At 35.1% G+C, this 23,165-nt stretch overlaps 1 protein-coding gene across 1 annotated transcript in view; it reads left to right on the forward strand.

The window, feature by feature from the left end:
* The first annotated feature begins 291 nt into the window (after positions 1–291).
* Positions 292–23,165, forward strand: part of Poxm (paired box pox-meso) — a 28,954-nt gene continuing 6,080 nt past the window's right edge. The window contains exon 1 of the mRNA XM_073073490.1: positions 292–452. Within this exon, the coding sequence (XP_072929591.1) occupies positions 371–452 (82 nt within the window). The 5' untranslated portion in view covers positions 292–370. The remainder of the gene's footprint in view (positions 453–23,165) is intronic.

Genomic DNA, 23,165 nt, shown 5'->3' on the forward strand with positions numbered 1-23,165 from the left:
TCCCCCTCCCCCTTCGGTAGAGTCCGTAGAGCTTACTCGAGCGACGCACATACCGTCGTTACTCGTCCCGCTTCTGCCCAAGCGCAGCCGACCGAATGGGAAAACAGACACATTACAGTACCTCTACGTTCTTAAAACCGACTCTATCGTGTTAACGTAGAGTTAAAAACACAGCCGAGCGGAACAGGGATGCATCAACAAGCTTCAAATAGAACGCGACACGGAAAAAGGAAAGCGTTTGAAATGAAGCGCAGCGATTGGCGGCCGCGCACCAATGGCGGCGGGAGGCGGGCCGTGCGCGTGCGCCGCGCTCACATGTCGCCGCGCGCCGGCAGAGGGCGGACGTGCTCGTGGTATGTGTGAGTGAGTGATGATGCTGGGCGGCATGGACGGCAAGGAGTACGGCGCGCTGCACGCCGCAGCCGCCGCCGCTGGATACGCGATGGAGGCTGGTGAGTACTTGTTTTAAGCTGTACACCTCATGCCTTTGCTTTCGACCAGTCAAAAAATAAGAAATTAATCTAGATCTAGATGTTGTATGCTTGAAGTTCATGATGTGCTGATAGATTTCATTAGATATTTATTTTTACGAACCATATTGATGTAAAATATTTGCAAAATGCATCTTCAATGTGTCCTGTAAATAGACTCTACGAAAAGTAACCTAAAAAGCTCTTGAAGGTTACTATCGAATAATGACTTAATAAGTCATAGTTAAATATGAATATGCATCTCCAGCCATTAAAATTAATAATACATAATGATTAAAAAAAACGCTAGACGTTAAAGTTGAAAAACAAAGTGTTATAAATTATAATCGATACAAACTTTAAGTAATAATGAGAAAATCAAAACAATCATCGATATGTGGAAAGTTTTTTTAAGGACATTTCTTTTTTCTATAAATAATTTTATGTAGAATACCGAACCGGTAGGAATGTGGCATATTTGATAATGTCAATATTCGGTACATACATTACTATTGCTAACCGGTTTCCAATGATTCTAACACATCTGCCTTTACAATCCCATAATAACACAAGTGATTATAATTTATGATTCGGGCCCTTATTTCGCTCATCTACGTTAATGAAACTCCTGCGCAAAATTTCATAGTCCTAGACCTCGCTGCTTACTGTGTCAGCTCGCCAGTTAGTATTATTAAGTACAAAATTATCACCAACATCATTGATCAGATATAATCTACTTTTAAGTATCCCTTCTACGCACGCTTTATCTGGACCTGAGTCTACAATTCTAGATTTTTTTATTCAGATTGTAGATTAATTTATTACATTAAATTTTATTTTATATCTCTATTCCAAATCGTTATGGATTGATTTAATCCTGTGAGCTATTCTTTCGGCATGGAACAGGGAGACTTGTAAGTCGTAATCCCTACCATAAGTCTAGGTATCATCGTTGTAACAAGAGACCTGTGGCATAGAGGCCTAGACCTAGACCTAGGTAGGCAGTTATTCCACCACATAAGTATGGGAAACTGGGGACACTTGATCCCCCCTTTTGTTTTTTGACCACTATTTGGTAAATATTGATCCGATTTTAGATATATTGGTACTGAAATACGTGTAATTTCATTAGCTATACTAAATATAAAAGCTAATGATATCGGTATATAAATTTTGTAACCAGCCCACGAAAACTTTGTATAGGGAATGATACCATGTGTCCCATATACGAGTATATGTCTGACTTGATCCCCCCCTCTGGAACACTTGATCCTGAGGGAAATAAGTCTCCTATATTTTCATATGATACCAAAATGATAAAAAAATATGTTAAGATTGATTTATCATTGATTTATTTGCTTAGTAGATAAAGTAGAAACAACAACAACAACATATCCACTGTTTTGATAAATCACATATATGAGTAACTATGTTTTCAGCTAACATTACTTAATGTTCCTATTATCACAGAATCTTATGGTTGATATTTTTTTTCTTGCACCTTCTATTGTTTTATATACTCTAGGCATATTGAACCCTGAAATTATTCAAAAATAAACATTAGTGGATGTGTGTACTCTCATAAGAAAGTGTACCAAGTGTACCCTAGCTATACTGTGGTTATAAAAAGATATTGTAAAAAAATCGACTACTATTAACACTATTCTATGAAACAGACGTTTAAAAACATAGATAATGAATAGTTTAAAAATGTTACCTACCCAAAATAAGTTTACTAACCAATTATTTAATCAAAATGAAAACTTACGAAAATAATTTTCCTGCGACCCGAAACACACAATCATCCGCCATCTTCTTAAATATCAAATTGGACAAGAGTACCAAGTTTAGAAAGTTATAACGTATCACAGACAACCAAAGTTGCCACACTAAAATCATATAGCGTTCACAGAAGCTCTGTAAATCCAGTGTACCAAGTCTCCCGTAAGGATCAAGTGTCCCCAGTTTCCCCTATACGATTCGTTACATAGGTTATATTAAATGAATCATCTTAATATTTTTAAATACGACATTTCTCACCTTATTGTATTAAAATAAAGGAGTTGTGGACTGGCATGCAGTTGATTTGGCTCTTCTCTCATATGGAAAGGTCTTATTTTTTTCTGTCTTTTTTCTCGAGGGTTAAACCTTCAAAAGGTACCCGGTGCCGTGGGAGCGACATGGGGTTATGTGAGATTTTTACCGCACTGAAACCCGTGGCCATCCTCAGCGCTGCGTAGAGGACTCCGGGATCTCCAAAGGAATGCAACCGGAGACCTCTCAGCATACTGCCCCGTCGGGCTCCGCCCTAGTGAGATTGAATCACCACACCGTCCGATGTACACGAAAATATGCCACCACAAATACCGCCGTCCTTCCCGGGGTCGTTGGCCGAGCGGTTGGAGCTCCCACTCTTGCCGCCCGCAACCCCGAAAGCTCCTTTTAGGCGCCTCTTACGACAAGCAGGGGATACTGTAGCCCTATTCTGGTCCCGGAACTACAGGGACCATATGGACAGGTCTGTGTCCCCAACAGCAACTTGTAAAATGAGTTATAACAAAGTCGTACATTAGAAAAAGTTCTACTAAAACCAAAAACTCTAAAATGTGTCTGCATATCTATACCACCTTCCACAAAGATATGTAAGTAGGTGTACGTTTCCCTGTACGTTTTATATTTTGTACTCCAATGCCTACGGTAACGTAGGTATTACCGTCAATTAAATAGGAAAATAAAAAAATGAACTGCTTATTAATTAAGTAAAATTATAGTAAAATATTTGCTTTATCGCCAAAATGTAGAAATCTGATTTCTTTATTAGAAACATCGGAATTATCTGCTTTATATTTGATATAAAATAATATGGTTTACTTAAACAGTAAATAATACGTTTTTATAAGAGTGTGTAAAAGCCCGAAAACACCTATAAATTAATTAACTACACTATAATAGTTTTAATGTATTTATCTTAGTTTATGCGATATAATTGTTCAAAATAAATAGCTCTACATAATCATATCAAGATCTATATACATTTATCTATTTGCTTCCCCGTGGCTGAATTATGTATTCAAGAAAAGTTTTAATCTTTGATTAATTTTAATTAATCGAAAATTAAATCCTATAAATTTCACTCATTATCAATAAGCGCAATAATAATAGATACGTACCTATCTATGAGGAATATTACCCGCTGTATTACCGTCATATAATGAATAAAGAAATAATTTTCCTTTTGATAAATAAAATATGTGCTTTATCATAGTTTTTTGTCACTGCAACATTGTAGCACCGAATATATCATCGATCATTTCACAAGTAAAGCAAATGTACGGTTTAACAAAATGCTCGTTACGAAATCTCCAAAACAATTGTAATCAGTGTGGAGCACAATAAATAGTTTTATCTGTAGTATTGAGTCGTGACGTGGCCGCAGGGGTCCGCGGGTCATCGGGACCCATTCATACTCCGCGTTCAAGCGGGTAATGAATACATCAAATATTATTTATTAGTCGCCCGGTCGACACTTTCTGATAAAACGTTAGGTTTGTTCTTGCTCCTTATGAGATACTCATGGGTTGTAGTAACAGATAGAACTTCCTTGTCAGCTGTTAAATGGCGATTCTTTTAATCTGAACGCTAGTTTCTGTTCTTTAAAGTTTAAGCATGACTCTCTCCCAGCATCGCAGGTGGGACACGAGCTCCTCTGGAAGGATACGAACCGTGCTCTTTGTAGTATTTTTTGAAATAAAATTGTCCTAACCAATCTAGTTTAGAGACCTTGACGAACTCTTTGTGTGTGGGTGTACAAAATATTAAGTTTATCCTCTGGCTCTTCAGATCAGCTTCTAGCTGAAACGCTGCTCTCTATCTAGAAATCTCCAGTCCCTGTTATATTAGCCCTTACTAAGACAAACAAATGTATGTCTGTGACGTAAAATAACTGTATTTTCCGAATTAATTCTTTGCATACTATAACATATTCCATTTTGCTAATTACCGTGATATCTAAATACTTAACAAAAAGTATTCTAATTTTCATAAAACAGTAGTCTGAGCTGTGTGTTTTATTATTTAGAAAACTCTACATAAATTACTTTTTCCGCCAAACATTCCATTCTGCATTAGAAATAAGAAATCACACGGGAGTTCACGCAAACACAAAGTACAGGTAGCAAGAAAATTCGGTTAAACTTAAATAACTCGTCAGTGCGTAAATAACACATTGACACCGTTCCAGACAAGTGCTCGAACGCCACCAACTTGCACGTTACTCAATCGTTATCGAACGTAATTCATTCGTATTTTAAATAGGCATACTTTCCATACATTACTGCTAGAACAAACAAGATCTGACTATACTTTTCCTACTTACTAATTTTTGCAAGACTATGCATGACTTTGCTGATTGAACTGTACATTTTGAATTTAGTTTAGAACGAACCATTAAAGTCTACAAATACGCCTTAGGCTGTTATGAGCTTTGCATATTCTTGTGTTAAGATTGTAGCAGGGAGTCCCATTACATTTTTATTTACCTTGTTAATGAAATTGAAGTGAGCAGCTGATGGTAAGTGGTGACCGCCGCCCACGTGCACTTGTAATACGCTCCAAGTAGAATAGGAGCTCTTCCTGAGGCCATGGATATGTTACTATTCTACTTTACTTTACTATGAATACTTACATTGAAACGTATTGGCAAAGTAGGATTGCCATATTTTTTCCAGATAGGTAACTAGTATTTCTTACAAAGTGTCACTGCATGACTGCTCTTTAACAGAGCATTAGAACATAGCAGCACTAAACAAGTCACAATAAGGTCATCGATGATCTCTGTAAATTACTGAAACAAAAACCAACGACGAAAATCCCAAGTAATAATCCAACTGTGCTTAGAGAGGTCGACATACCTATCGTTTTTGCGATAAAACTATGTTGGCGCCATGGATCTGTGTGCGATTCATTATTTTTAACCAAGTCTGAGTGTATTTTTTTTTATCAGCTATACCTAAACATATATTACGAATTAATAAAAAAGGTACAAGGTTGCAGGCTATCACACTCGTATAGTATAATTAACTATTTATGTATACGAAAAAAAAGAAACCGATGTGGTTTTGATAGCAAACGTTTCCTAAGCATTTTAGATATTTTTAAGAACTTATAACACACTATGAGCTTGTTCTATGTAAATCTAAATAAAATTAATAGAATTAATATAATAGTGTCTGTATGACATTAAAAACAGAAAATAGAAACATAAATAGCAACTTTTGATCATTTAACTGCATTTCAACCACAGCCGTGAGGACTTTTTTCCTGCCTTTCTATTTAAATTTTAATGAAGAATTTAAATATCTGTGTATCCCTGTGTGTCGAAGATGGTACAGAGATCCTAATATTGATTAGTTGTAGACGGTATTTTTACACAACAGACGTGCAAGCATGCCTGCGTGCAGAGCACACGACAAGAAAATGTCATTAATAAATCGAATAAGTTAATTAAATTATTAAAATGTTTTTACCAATATCGCATTTTTAAAATTTACTACAAAGAAAGAAATTTGATTAACCGCACTAATTGTTGTCGTAAGGTATACGAATAATTGAAATAATGACGACGACGTTTATATTAACTATTAACTTGAGAGGAATAACTTTATAACTAAATTCACAGTTTAAACTAAACACTTAGATATAAAACACAAAAGTAAATCTGTTATTTATCTTTATGAACTAAACTACTGTGTTTTGATTTATTTTATAATCTATTTACTTGTAATAAAATAATTGCAATAAAGAAATAAATATGATGATGTGAATTAAGTTATAAATTATTATATATTAAGCTATAAATGGACTGCGCGCGGATTAGTTATCGCTCGCTATCGCATTAATGTAAGAGAGAGCTTAAAAATAATGAGCTATTTTATAAAACATTGTAATTAAATGCAGGAGGGTTTATGCTAATTACCTGTTTTATTAAAAATGGGCAGTAAAGTACGCAACCGTGCAGTAAACGCCGGTTTATCGGCAGTCAAAGGGCGGAGGGTATCGCCGCGATAAGTCGCGCGTCACTTCACTACCACACGCGCGGGGATTGTAAACATAAACAATGGAGAAATAGGTATTCATATTCCAATATTACCTAAAAGTAGCTTCTTGAGATTTCACTGAATTTTAGTATGTGTGTAGATAGAAAATAAAATGTTTCCTAAATGTAAATGTTCAGTTAAATTAATTTTATGTTGATACTAGTTTTTGCCCGCGGCTTCGCTCGCGTTTAAAAGAAAATAATATGACATACTAACATACATAAAACTGAAAATTCGTACCGTCATTGGAACGACAGTGGCACCATCTGGCGAAAATTGGTCGTACCAACTCTGGAGCCTTCGTGGGCTCTTGGACAACAACTTTTCTAAAGATCATCACTTGATCAAATGCATAGTTTACGATTCAATCCTTACTAACATCGATTAAAATAATCGTTTTTTTTGGTCCAAAAGATCGATTCCCCGATTAATAGATCTTAAATCGCCATCCCTAGTTCCCGTGGGATTTCGGGGATAAAAACTATCCTATGTCCGTTGTCGGGTATCAAACTATATTTGTACAAAATTTCATTACAATCGGTTTTGTGGTTTAGGCGTGAAGAAGAGACAACCAGACAGACAGACAGAGTTACTTTCGGATTTATAATATTAGTAAGGATTAGTAAGGATTTTAAGTATAAGTTGAAAGTTTAGGGGTATTTTTGGAGAAATTACTGAAATCGAAATATCACAAAATAAAGTAAAAAAAATAATACTAAATTCTATGATTTTTTATTTAAAGTGACCACACGTCTTGAGCTACTCTATCCCGGTGTTTTAAATAAAAACTGAGTAAAAGTTATAGAAATATAGAACATACATTTCGATGGTTATTTATACAAAAATTGTAAATAAAAGGACCTTTTTTCGCCAATTGCAAAGATACACATTTCACGAACTATCTACGCCAGTTAATTATAAAATCAAATCCATATAATATTTGGCAAATCAACGACCAATATTTGGCAAGTTACCCTACATAGAAAAAATGTTCCGTTTTAAATAAAAATAAAAATGGTTACTACATTCACACTTATAATCAATGTTTTGTCAACAAGGAAAAGTATGTGATAATAAGTTTAATACAGCGGACTTAGCATTTACATGATGGGCGTAGAAATGATAAAACCTTATATAAATTGGACCTCCCACGTTACAGATGAAAATACCTACATCAGAAAAAAAAAATTGTTTTCACACACACTTGAGAATGCGCCATAATTCCTTCTTCTTCATTCATTCTTAAGAAGTATTCCCCGTTTTGCCTATTACTTCAATAAAAAGTCTTTATATTATGTCCTTATGTTCCCAGGAAAATGGTAGGTAAAGATTTAATAGCCCCACACTCTTCACACTCTCACAATTTTTTTCTGTGCCATATGCGCGATAGAACACACACACACACACACACACGAAAGCGAATACACACCAATAACCATACCCAGAACAAAACTCTAAATTGATCAGTGACATTAGGTATCTGGTCGGGGATCAAACCCCGAACCCACTGCGTGTCAAGCCGGTAAGGTCACCGCTTCGCTACGCGGGTCATCAAAATTCTTAATAACAATGATAATAATATTTTTAGTAATAGCGATTACATAACACGATGATAACGTGTTAGAGAGAATACAGCTATTTTCCTCTATTCATTTCGTAGATACGTAAGTTAGTACATAAATACAACATTTCTCCAAATCATCAATAACGTCAACTATCGTACTATCGTACGTAATTCATTAAGAGATTCATTAAGTGCACTATCAGAGTATTTACGGCGTAATGAGTCTGTTTGGCAATTATTGGCTCGTGCGGGCGGCGGGTGACGTCGCGCGGATAACCCCGCGATAACCGCCGGCGATAATCGTCGCCGCATCGACGGCACACCACTATTGACTCATGGTAACTTTTTATGGGATTGTGCTTAGTGTATAATATTCCCATTATGGTAGTATCGATCATCAACCCGTTCGTCTCATGACTGGGCACAGATCAACTCTTCGAGCGATCAGAGTGAGATATAGGCAATAGTCACCACTGATTAAATGTGAATTGACAGGCTACACGTATTTTGGAGAACTTTCTTTTAAACATCCTTTAGATGAAGGTAGGTATAGGTTTCCTGACGATATTTTCCTTTAAGGTTAAAGCAAGTGTATTGATTGTCTTGGGCATACTTTAAAAAATCAGAGGAGCGCGCCTTATATTCGAACTTCATACTCCTGAAAGAAAGGCCGTCTTACAAATTTTAGTGAGCGAATAATTAAGTAGTAGGTAAAAATGGTAGGTTTTCTACATTTTTCATTACATCTTTTCAATTATCAGACATATTAATTAAAGCCGATATAAATTTAGTCAAACTTGACAATGCTTCGAAAGAACGAAATAATGCCGATATTCTGAACAAACAAATTTCGAAATTAAATTTTTCGGTCATGCCAAGTGTAGTAAAGGGTACAAACAGCGGTGTTTGTCTGTTTGGCCGCCGTGTTTGCGCGGCGGTCGGTGCTCGGCAAACACACAGCGGCTACCGGACAGAAAGAAATCCATCTGCACTTGGGTAAGGAATGATAAGTACTCGCTGAATGTGGCTAATGTTGTCTCTTTGCTCTGGAGCCTCTCTATGAATCATGCAAACTATAGTGAATCTAAAAATATATGGGAAACATCCGTGAATCCGTGAATGAAGTGGGGAAGGAAAAATAAATCATTGGTAGAGACTGGTATTGGTAGAATATTAAATCTGGATAGTTGCACTTCTACTTTCGTCAATCTCCGGACAATATAAAATCGCTGTTATAAACCAACAACAACTATAAAAATCAGTACAATTATTAAGTTATATTAGTGACATAACAAAACAGTATTTTCAGCGTAACGAAGACCTACTATCAAACTACTTAGGTTGTAACTAGATTTATTAATTCAGTATTATAATAGATTTAGTTTATTTAGTATTGTAATTCAAAATTAAATTACTAGCTAATCTTAGACTAAATCATAATACCATTAAGGCATCAGATTTATCCTAAGTATACATAAACTCACTGTTGGCACAATAATGCTAAATGGGAATAGGAACAAATGACAGTGTAACCCAATACCGGCGTCAGGAGCTTAGCAGAAGCTCAAACAGGGAATTATGTTACAATTTCCTGTCAATTACTTTTGTTTGACCAAACTGTACCCAGCGGTGCACTGATTTTCCTTGCAAAGGTACTTGATGTTAGATTATACACCGTGTGTTGTAGAATATATGTGGTATTTTGCTATGATTTTGGGAATTGTTATTGTTTTCATTGTACTGCACTTACTAGTTACTAATCGCGTGTTGATTTTCTGTAGTCTACGCAAATTCCTAAGTAAACGACGCCTAGAATATACGCAGACACAAGTACATTAATAAAAAATAATAATATAAATAAATAAAAAATAATAATATTGAATAATTTAATAAATATTTATGAATTTATTTAATCATTCAATATTTTTAGTATAGCCGATATATTTTGTAGATGGTAGAGTCCTTTGTGGTTCGATATCTTTTGCATCGCTGCCTTTTCTACTTTGACCTTATAATGGCTCTTCTTAAATGGCAATTAATGACCAATATTAAGCTCTGTTTTTTACTCCAATCTTACCTGAAGTTAATTATAGATATCCACGAGCAAAAGCAATCACTTACCATCGTGGACTACACACTTGATTGCTACATCTATATTATAAAAAATAAGTATTTTGCATAATGAAAATAATAAGGCTATGTAGCATGGCTGTAAAATATGTTAATCTTGTGAAGTTGTCCCCAAACTGTGCGCGCAGTAAACTCAACACTGATACGCCTGGTGTTACACGGCGTCACGGGCGTCACGGCACGTCACGGCACGACACGCCGACGCCACTCCGTTTGTATTGCAGCGAGCATGCACGCTACCGATACTGAACCGTGCAGGTGCGGTATTGTTTGAGGAAACAGATTTTATACAGCCCAAGTTCTATTCCATGTTTTTAAATTTAGAAATTGGGATCTAGGTTCTGAAAATGTTTAGAGTTGCGTTAAAAATCAAATGGTGTGGTATACGAGACACATTTGTGCGAGGATTTTTTCTTAGAACTAATCTTCATGAGTAGCTATGAAATGTAGATGTCGGTCGGGTGGACTTTTATTCTATTTTCTATTCTATTCTAATTCTTTTTTCATTGAATCACGATGGTATCAAACAAAGAAAGTAAATTAAACATAAGGTTAAAGCCTAAATTGTGAAAACTTTTATTCAAAAGCTACTACTGCTTTATATTTCAGAATAACTTTATTACATATTGGCGAAATACATTTTTGCTCCCCATGTCCTGTCTATTATATAGTCGAATGTCTTTGGCATCGAACAAATATAATAAGTACATGAAACTGTAAAACATAATATATGAAGAATGAAAAAAGTACAGAGTAAGGAGTTATGCTAATTGTTATTTAAACAATCGGTTGGTATTGGCTTCCATTTAAGTTTTGCTCCACAAAATCTCGTCAGCTATTAAGGGGACGACGGTCTCTGCCACTGATTCCCACATCATGAATAAGACTTGGTAAATAATAATGTAGAGTCAGGGTTGTCAACTTGCTACGGCTTAGTTTCTTGAATGTTTTTATGGAGAATATCCACTTCTGTATGGCTTTCTTGCCCTTGTTATTATATACTTCATCACGATAAAATCAAGCGTCTATCAAGAAAAATAAATAAGAACAGTAGGTAAGTCCAGATAATTATTTCAAAAGAGATGTCATTATTGATTTTAATTTTTAAAAAATAAATACTCAATAGCTCAAGGTTTGAAAATTTTATTTGTGTTTCATAACTGCAGCGTTTCAGTGTGTCTACAAGCTAACACATAGCTAGTAATAGCGACATATGACATTCCTTAGCTAATACCTAACAAGTATTTATGTACATAAAGTTTTTTAGCTTTAATCAGGAATCAAAGACAATGAGAAATGGAAAATTAATCGTCTACAAGGCTCTCCTTAGGTAGTAAGAATTAATAAGTTCTACCCTATAGCCCTCACGGGCAGCCCTGCAGAGGGCGTGCGAGGCAGCGCGGCGGTGTTTGCGCACGCATTAGCCGCGCCGCGTGTCAACACCGTAATGGCGGCAAACATACCCTCCCCCCACCACCGCCCCCACCCACTCGAGCCTGCGCGCGCGCACCCGTTCCGCTACCGTCTTTATTGTACTATGCTTGTTTCTCCTGATCATTGCTCGATGCGACCAAAGCTACACACTTAATTAATTATATGGGTGTAACTAAATATACGAGTATCATCCAGACCCAGATCTAAAATCAAAATGTTTGATGTAGATTACAGTACGTAAAAACTCATGGTAGGGGTGTACCCCTGGAGACCTGTGTACCTTGGAGAGGCACTTTGAGAAGAAGATCTGTAGATCTTCTTCTCAAAGCGCCTCTCCAAGGAGCGAACATTGGCCGTCAATTCCGCAAACTTCCTTTGATCTGTAGCGAGGCAAAATAATTAGGCAGCACTCGCTATCTTTTCTAAATTTCAGATAGATATCTGAAACTTTCCCCATCTATAGAATCCAAAGTTCTCTGATTTTGGTACAAGTTTGGAAACTTGACTTGACCACTTAAAATCAGGACGATTGTAGAGATGTTTGCTACGAATATAGGTACAATTGGCACATCTAATAAACAAAAAACGTAGTTTTTGAAAAGTTTCGGCATAATTCAATTTACATTTATATCAATTTTATATTATTACTACTACAAAATAAATACTACAATGCAATACAAACTACAATAAAATAAATGAAATGAGCTTACTGCGTTTTGGATCAGGGTTCTTTTTTATTTTGTGTGTTGATATGAGAAAATAACAAGGTAGAAAGCGTCTACTAGTAAAAATTTCATTTCTTACATTACACATTACATTTATTACAATGCACAGTTCATTATACTTACGTTCTAATCAAAGCCACATGAAACTACAAATCCGAACCAAATTTCCAATGACAAATGTCATGGGGTTTGGTAACGCCATGTCAGATGTCACAGCCGCCCCAGCTGCCCCCATTAACCCCCATAAACAGTGTCAAAGTATTCGACCACCATTACTCATGTCGAACTAATTGATACTGCGGGCACGTGCCCGTCCAAATGTAGTTCGTAAAGTCCTTTGCCTAATTAGTTGGGCACTTAAATATTGATTGACATCATTGGAAATATGTGTTAATATCGAATTTTCCTACTTATTCACATATTTTTTTAAGTTTTACCAATGCTCAGTAAGGTTTTTTGTACTTTCGACATGTTATTTATAATCATTCAAATATAAGATTAAATACCCATCTACCTATGTTATCTATTTATTTACTCATTTATGTACACACAGATAAACTATAACTATAAGATGGTCTTATATTTCAAATTCCATGCAAACGTACTGCTTATGCCTAACGAAAAGTATCTGGGGACAGCACAGATAGTATAAAATATCGTTGGTGGACACAATATAAAATCCTCCGTCTTTTCATGAACGTCCGGACAAGATTTTAATTATTTTAAAGATTAATCCGTACTTATTGCCTATTTAGAAACTTATTTCCCATGTTTTGATATCGTTAATGATTCATATGAGCTTCTAAAGTAATATTTATTTTTAATCCTGAGAGATATTTTAATTTGATATAGGTATAGACAATATAATGCATTAAGTTTTATAAGCGAGTGCCTTAAAGGTATGCAAAATGTGCGGAATGCGGTGCAGTATCGCGGCGGCTAATTTGTAGCTCGTGGCAGCTTTATGGGGTAGCGAAGGGTTTGATTTGTGGCCGCTATTCTCGGATATCCGCCTCGGGCTGACATCAGCTGGACGGGACGACCTTTATTATTTTGAAAAAAAAAATCGTAATGTTTAAAATTTTCGACGTACTAAATCAAGTTAGTTTGATAATTAATATTCATCAAAAGTATTCAAATATATATCCTAGGTTGTTTTTGTTAGTTCAAATCCCTTAACTAAGGTGAAACCTGTGAATAAAATATATTTTAAATAACATATCTATAGATATAACGTTTATTACCAAGATTATTAACATTAATCGCCGCTATGCGCAAGGACGCTATGGAAATCAATTATTGTTGTAAAATGATGGATTGGCAATTAATCAAAGAGATCAATTAATAAATAGGGCTATAGAGCGGATAATGTCAAGAATTTGATAATGGATTGATAATTTGACTGATATTGATATTAGATTGGATTTGATAAGAATTTAATTGGATTTTGTCAAGAAATAAGCAGTCCCTTGTACTGTAATTCTGTACCATTTGATTTTTATTACTTTTCCGGGTACGAAAACTTATAAATAGTATACATAGTAGTAATAGTATTCTTCTACTACCTTACAGTCTCTGATTGACATTTACATAAACATCAACTCAACTTATTATAAATTCGTAATAAGTAAGTAGTTGTCATACCATTTTTCCTTCCCATGTTTATTAGTACCATTTTATTTGTCCCTTCCAGTCTATTGGTACTATATTGGTCAATGTGTTTCAACCTAATACAATATCTGCCAATTGTCACGAAGATTGACGTGGAAATAAAAACAGAAACAAACAAACAGACTCGCATATCTAATACGAGTAAGGATTAAAATGTAAGTGCACAAACCGCTACGAGTGGGTGAAGTGGTCGCCACTCGCCACCGCTCGGTAGCCATGTTTGTGTAGCGGCGGCGTTTGGTCGCCGTGTGTGGCCGCGCTCGGCGGACACGAACTGTACTCGCCTTTTTTATTCAGTTATACTTGTAGTTATTGAATGTTGTAGGAATCTATGGAAGTATTGTGGGAAATAGGGCCGTTAAGTTAGTCTGACTTCTGAAAAACAACTTTGTGCAAAGGTAGTTTTGCAGGAAGTCGAATGTAAATAAAAAAAATAATAACGACACGTGTTTTTATATTTTGTGTTTATCAATTATTTTGAAAATGACAAAGCAGGGACTCTTTTGAGGCAAAGTTGAGGCTTTACAGGAAAGCTAATTACAAAACGTCATATCATCCTGTAAGCGTAAGTAACAAGTAATTAATTTAAAAAATCAAAAACCCGACTGCACCAAAAAGGCTGAAGTAGAATTTCCAAAAGCAGTGAAATAGTCATTATTTTTATCCAGACAGCCAAATACAATGTTTCATAGTAGGTGTCTGCTTCAAAAACAAAAGATGTTCAAACAATATTATCCTATTTTATCCTCGTAGTGTCCATTTACGCTATATAAAGAACCTATGTGTAAAATTTCAGCACGCTTAAGTTCAGCGGTTTCCCTTTGCGTTGATCTCTGACACAGCAACTCTCTCATTTAATCAGACAGTTATCTCGATGTGTATATACGAGTATATATGTACTAGCTGACCCGGCAAACGTTGTGTTGCCATATAAATAAAAAAATGTTAAGGATGAACAACCCTTATCACTTAGGTGTAAAAAAAATAGATAGTGGCCGATTCTCAGACCTACTGAATATGTATATAAAATTTGGTGAAAATCGGTGAAGCCGTTTCGGAGGAGTACGGTAACTAACACGAGAATTTTATATACAGTGAAACCTGGTTAAGTGAGACATCAAGGGACCTGCAATGTCGTTTCACTTATAGAGGTATTCCACTTACCCAGTGTCTCAGATATACAGGTATAAATAAATATTTGTCTCATTTACAGAGGGTTCCATTAATATTCACGTAATGATAACGATTGTAGCTTTCGTTTTGACATTTTTCAAATAAACATCTGTATGATAGTAAAGCGAAACTAAAACTGAAGGTAATTGAAGCTCAAAATTTGTACTTACGTACTTGGAATTACGTGTGGAATTTGTGGGTAGAATAAGAATGAGTAAACAAACAATGTTATCTCAGTTACAGAGGTTTATGCATATAAAATTTACTCGCTGTCTCAGTTATAGAGGTAACTATGATGATAAATCGAAAGAACAAATCCCAGATATAGAGGTTTACCTCGTCCCACTAACAGAGGTAATTCAGTACCAAAGTGTTGGGACCTCAGCATGAGTTCCAGTTATGGAGGTTTCTCACTTATCCAGGTCCCACTTAACCAAGTTTCACTGTATAAGATATATTATATAATGTATGTGTAATCTCCTCTTAATTTCCTTTATTTTGACACCCTACTCGAAGTTTGGTTTGGATAGGAGGTTTGGTTAACTTTCTTAAAACGTATTACTATTTTGCGAAAAAATTCACCATTTACGGTCTATAAAATATATAACTTCAGTAAATCAAAGTTTCGGTCATTATTTTACCTCGTTAGAGGTAGCATTTCATTATTTTTATCCAACAAGCCTGATCCAAATTGTCATAGTGTTTGCTTCAAAATTGACGATTGTTCAAATGACCTTTTAACCCTTATTTTACCCTCTACGGAGTTGATTTTTCGGAGGGGGATAAATAAGTGCGTCCTTGTTCCTATCCAGAAAGCCAAATACAAAATTTTGTAGTAGTTGCTTCAAAATTAAAGGATTTCAAAAAAACTGTTTTCCCCTATTTTACCCTCTTAGGAGTAGAATTTCCAAAAGGCCTTTCTTAGTACTTATTCAAGCTATATAGAGAACCTGTGTGCAAAATTTCAGAACTGTAAGGTCCTTGGTTTAGGCTATACGTTGATTTCTGAAAAATGAAAAAGTCATTTAGTTAGTCAGTCAGTCAGTCACCTTACTGTTTTATATATATACAAATATGTTTTTATAATCTCCGTTTAATTTCCTTTCATTTGATACCCTACTCGATAGGTTCGGTTAACTTTTTTTTTTAATGTGTTACTATTTCGCGCCAAAAATCCGCCATTTTGTTTTTTTTTTTACTAACACCTATCTAAGGACACTCGGGTCATTGAGACAAATATAATGACACTTTAACTGTTGAAATTCATCCAGCCGTTTGTTAGATCGGATCAAATAAAGAAAGACAAACATACAAGATACGCGCGAAAAACATAACCCTTCCTTGGCAGTCGGGTAAAAATAGAGTCATCAAATAAAATATGTTTTTTTTTGCTATTTGTTCTTTAGAACATATTTTCAGTTTTTACTACTCAAATTCTTAAATTCAAGTACTATATTGATACTCAGGTACTATATAGAAATCAACTCTAACAATAATGGTTTTAAACAAAGCATTCGATAGTCGTAGTCAATCTAGCAGCCAGCGAGCCAACCCGTGACATACCCATGTCCCGTCAATCTCGTGTCACGCAGCTCTCGCGGCCGTACATCACGAGTGATTACTAAAAGTATTCCTCATCGGATCGTGTCATAAATTATTCAAGAGCCCAGCCAACAAACTTGACACAATCAATCCTCGCCCAAGTGTTGTTTACATCTGGGCGGGCGTATTGAATGAGGTACCTACTCTCATTGGTCGCTGTTAATGTGTGCTAATGCTAACTGTACACGAAAATAAGGGGCTGTAACATTTGGTTACTGTTAGTTTAAAAACTGAATTGAGGATTTTTAAGTAGTGCCGAATCTATTATATTTTAGTAGGTAGGTAGCTTACAATTGATCTTCATATTATTGTAATGTAACTAAGTAAATATTATAAAAGTGAAGACGGACATTTAGATAAAAAGCAGCTCACGAACCAAATTACATCAAAATAAGTTTCCGGTAAATAATGAAAAGCATCAGGAAAACGTAGAAAAGCATTTTACGAAATGGTAGTAAGTAGTACTCGCACTCGATTGTACCTATAATTGCGCATGACTTTTGAGATGAGGTCGCAACACCCGAAAACTAAGTGCACCCGAAAATTAAACCTCGTGTAATAGTTTCTTATAGATATTGTTTTTATAAAACATTATAATTAAAGCAGTAATTCAGTAATAACTTTTACCAACCTCTATCATTCGTTCGAAAAAAGTGTGCAACGTGAATTCTTACTTTAAGTGCTGATAAACAATTTTCCTGTCGCAGTTCAAGTTCTTGGTAGCACTCAAAACAATATAACAATGAACAAAACAATTTAAAACAGGAAAAAGTTTATCGTGCCGCGTAAACCAAACGTTTGTAATTATTCCATATCGGGGCGCGAGTAAAATTGGCAACATCTGTAATGGGTTGTCGATTAATGCGCGCGCGCCGCGCCGTGATTGGTCGTTCGATGTCGTAAAAGGCTCGTAAACAGCGTTCGAATTTCAAATTTCGTCCGCCATTGTTGCGATAACGCTAACGAGGATTCTAGCTCGTTCGGGATGCAATTTTCGCTTTCACTGTGACATTCTGTCATGTAGATTTAATCTCAATAACTCGATAACTTGTTGTGTAATAAAATATAATTAAACAACGTTTGATAGCCAACTTATCTGATTACAATGATTAAATATGACATAATAAGATTATTATGATAAATAATCTTATGCGAATAGTAGCATTTTTAAACAGTCATACATTTATAAATAGTCTGTAGGTAGGTACAAGGAGTCTAAATATATTCTTGTGGAAAATTTTGAACAAAATTTTATATGGAACTTATATTTTCAAATTGTCAAATAATTAAAAGCAATCAATTTATTTTCAATTGATTTATGGACGAAATGCTTGATATTTCGAAAAAGAAAGAAGTTAGTACTTATAACGTGATACGAATATATTTGGATGAACAACATTGAACTGAAAAATTAATGCACTACAGAAAACGTTATCAGTAGGTTTTAAAAAACTAATTACAAAGAAATTACAACGCATTAATATGGATTAGTTTAAACGTTTTCGTACATATGGACAGACAAGTGTTTATATGAAACAAAATATTTGGCACCTATTCCCTATTGCACCTAATTTCAATTCCATGTAAGGATTCACTTTAAAATTAGGATAAGGAAGTGCTAAAATTTGTGAAGCTTCACATTAATGAAATATCGATGAAAAGGCGACATGATGTAGAATATTGAAAGAATTTATTATTCAGCGTTCGATCTGCTCACACTAGCGCGACTGTTTTCGGAAGGCGCGTGCAACAATGCCACGATGAATGACGGTTGTCCCAATTCCCTTCTGTCAATGGTACTATCTTCGTCGCTTCGATCTTGTTGCTTTCTCTGCTTAACACATACTGCATTCCGCTAGCGACCACGATAAGCGACTTATAAGATGATATATACTTTTTATCATTGCTTATAAGTATAAATCGTATGAATAAATAATAAGTACTTCCAAATACATGAAGTTCTTCTTTCGCATATTAATATTGAACTAGAAACAGGTACATATAACTTAGAGTATTTCAGGATTTAACTTTAAAACCATACAAATGGTATATGCCTTACCTATATACGAACCGATTTTTCAAAAGTACAGTTAGAAGTATTTAGTTAAGTTAGAACCTTTACCTAATTCAAGTTGCAAGCCATGGCTAGTTTAATTAAACTTGCTGATGGAAATTGATAGTTATGTTAAAATAACCAGGTATACATACGCATAGCAGATACGCAGAAATACAGAAAACACACAGAAAACACGCTATACATCACGTAACAATAAATTTTTCACAAACTTTAGATCTAAGAAACGAAAAAATTCGCTGCGAGTCACGACCAATTTAAAAATAAGTGCTACACATTATTCATGTACAAATACTATAATATTCACTGATAATATTCAAATATTCGAAATATATCAAAGTCACGCTCAGTTTTCCGGCAAATCCAACAAATTCGCTGAAAGAATCAGCCATTAGCCACAATCAAGCTAATAAAGTGTGAAGCGTCTCAAATTATTTACGATGTCTTGAAGAGCGGACGGGGCCGCGCGTCGGTGACACTGACACTACCATTTTCTAGTGATGCACCACTAGATATCGATTTATATCCAATCAAATCAAATCATAAAACTAATATTAATAAAATATATGAGAAACTGGGAGAAGTAAAAATTCAAACACCAGAAAATGTAGATTTAAATGCTACTAGGTAAGCTTGAAATATACTCCTCTAAGTTGCTAAAGTGTGAATTGGAAGAAGCTATAAGTTAGTCGCCAACCCGTGTTGATATCTTCAAGCCGCCTACAATATATACCTGTTACAATGCTGCAAGAAGTCATAATTCTAATTTACTTAACGTAAATCGAGATTTATTCGATGGTAAGTATTAGATAAAACGGTTACAATTAATTACGAACATCTTACGCTTATAAAATTAACATAATAACCTACATATGATTGACTATCGACAATTGTACACATCCTTATCCACATTAAACGTCTTTTCTTTTTGAATCGGTTTCTTTGAGTTGCAACTAATTGGTTTTAGAGCGAGATGGTAATATTATAAACGCACTGGTTGGAAGGAGACGATAGGAATAGGGCGGGAAACATCTTTCTTTACGCGGGTAATTTACGATTCTCTTTGAGTGTTCACCGTTGACAGTTAGTGTTGTTTTCGGCGAATATAACGCATTCATTAATTCGACTTCACAAGTTTAATATCTTTAAATATATCGTTTTCCATGTGTAGCACCGCTTTCAGAACAAAGGCCGCAATGGTTCGTTAAAATTGCTGGAACACGCCGAACAACGTTTTCAAACGGCATTCCTAATTTGAAATGTTTACTTTTTTAGAATTCTATTTAGCCTAATGAGCTTAGTTTAGGTGAAAATAAAAGTGAAATAAAAATAGTCAGACAAAAATATTAATTAATAGGTCGCAATTTTTCTAGTCATTTTATTCTTAGGATCAGTGATTTCACCTATCAGTAATTGACTTCTGGTAGAACCCCGCATATATTTTAGGTCATTGGTCATAAGGGTTCTCAGACAGAAGTACTTCACATAAGTCTACCCGGCTGCATACTTCTTATATTATGTAAAAATAACAAAATTGTTATGATGAATCAGAAAAAATCTTATTGCCTGTTAAATTTCATGTTTTTACTTATTACACTTTTTAAAGCAAATGAATCGGGGATAAACTTAGTGATTAAAATTTGAAATAACCTAAGGAGATGTCATTTACATTACTAGTTAAATATGAAGTAAGCTCGTAACGTTATCAGGGGCGTGTTACAGCGGGCGTGACGGCCGTGCACTTTTCATTAGTTATAGTATCGGCTATTAACACTCTGTTAGTAATAACGACACACTTAGCATTTTACTATGTTACAGATTACATTTCAACGACTTGGTTCTACAACACTTAGGTAATGTGCTACACCTTGCTAACGTTAACATTGCTGCTTGTAACATTTTTTTTTTATAAAATCGGACAAAGACCTCAATTTATGTAAATGCGTCGATACGATGAGGACTAAATTAAAATAACCCACATGAGCAGATAGACTTTCTTAGGACGCTCACCGTGGCAGAATCTAACGATGTGAACACTTCTTCAATATAACATTAATATTTACCGGTATAGAAGTTCTTTCTTTTTCAAAAAGTGCAATGTATTGAAGTGCAAAAAATGTAAAAAAAATACATATTGATTCTAATTACGATAGTTTGAACAGCGCAGGTAATTCCATTTAATAAGCTATGCCATTAATAATGTCCTGTATGTACTTAATTATCGTATGATGTAAAGTAAAGTGTCGATGTAAAAGTCGCTTAAAAGTGTTAAAAATGCGTAGTTTGACCTAAATAGAGAAGATCGCGTCTTCTTTGAAGTACCTACAACAAAGGCGCAGCGTGCATAGTGTTTAACGGGAAGCCGCCGCCCCGAGCCGCCCGCCCCACGACCTAGCGATGCCACACGCGATGGAGGTTAAACTTGCACTTCACTTGCTTAACTTAAAGTGGCAACTGATGATGGTGATGAATGATGATAAGGCAATGTCTCACTTAGATTTCTGTCTAAAGTGAAAGGCAAATACGTGACACTTTCTAGTGGTTTAATTTAGTTTAGATTACGCCTTAAAACTCTTTACTTGTAGCAATATTTTCCTTTTGTACCTATTGTTATTATAATTGTTCAAAATACCTGTCTAAAGACGAAACAAATATTAATATCGCTACGTTCTAGACGTAGATTTAAGATACGAGTATGCTCTAACATTTTTATATGTTGCCATAGTTTCGTCCTACAATCTAAATACAACAAAACCATAAATGGTTATTACCAATATAAATGTCAAAAGAGTAAAGAACGAAATTGTTTAAATTTCTAGTACCTAAGCAGAATTTGTCAAGTTACGTTCTTTCTAAGACAAAAAATGGACAGATTATGATTTAATTACAATGCCTCTATTAACCTTGATTACAGATATTTATGAATCAAATAAAATCATAACATCCTTTTATTTGCCGAATAAATTCAGTTTGCAATATTGTAGTAAACAAAACAATTGCCATTTAGATAACAGCATTCCTAAAGCTACTATGTAAAAAATAATCATCGTGACCTTAATACGCACTGATAGATAATATCTGACACTGTCCAATAATAAATTAGCTTGTCATCGTTATAATCTCAAAGCGGCGTTTCGAGGCTCAAAAGAATCATGGGCGGGGTCGCTCATGTCCGCAACCGTCACACATATGGGCTGATTCGACCGGCCTTTAATGCCTTGATAATATTCTTTCATTTTAAAATGGTTTCTCTTTTATTTATAGTACTTATAAGTAATTTAAAATCGAGATAATTTAACTTGATAACGTAGGATTTCAAACTTCAACAGACTACAAAGATCTTCTACAAAGATGTGGGTTCAATTCATGAATTTGTTCCCGACGGGAACAATTTATTGTCCGACGTCTCTATTATATCTATTCTATTGTTCTTTCCATAGAAATTGCTATTTACTGTACAAATTCTACGCTATACGCACAATGGGCATGTACGATGTAGTAGGACCTATTTCTGCCTAATAACAGCAGTGTTAGGCGCTGTTATATTCCGCTTTGAAGGGTGTGGTAAGGGACACAGACTTTTCCGAGATGTTCCAGCTTAGTCCTCGGGGGTAGCGGCGCAGCTGTTTACGACCACAGGTAGGAATATCTAATGCTATCTGCGGTTGATTACAGATGTCCATGGGCGGAAGTAGCCACTTACCATCAGGTGGACTGCATGCTCGTCTGCTACTTCTATATTATAAAAAAAGGACATGTACCTTAGATTTAATGGTTGTTAATTAAACTGGCGTAGACCCTTCGTAGACCAAAGTGTAGGCCGTGACGAAGCTCTATATTTTATTTTAGAAATAGTTTTAACGTAAAGTTTTAAAAGTTTTTGTTAACTCATATTTAAACTAATAACTACATTAATTAGACATAACAACCGTATCTGTGCTGTAACTATAACTGCAGCTCTAGCTAAAGGTTCTTGGTTTGATTCACGGCCGGGTAATTCTAATTGAAGAGAATAACTTCCATTTTGTGGGATTTGTATCTTCGTGCGTATAAATACATAAAAAGTTAAACTATAAATGCATAAAAAGTTCATACATACCATACAATTTTCATTACTTATTTAGCTCGTATAGGGGGTTCATTTACAAAAATATTTTTAATTTTACTCTTATCTACATTATACCTACTAACTACTAGAAATAAGCCTCCACAATCTAAACCCACCAG

This window comes from Epargyreus clarus, unplaced genomic scaffold (assembly GCF_041222505.1).
Source record: "Epargyreus clarus isolate Ecla_fem2 unplaced genomic scaffold, WU_Ecla_fem_2.2 ptg000006l, whole genome shotgun sequence".
Classification (NCBI taxonomy): domain Eukaryota; kingdom Metazoa; phylum Arthropoda; class Insecta; order Lepidoptera; family Hesperiidae; genus Epargyreus; species Epargyreus clarus.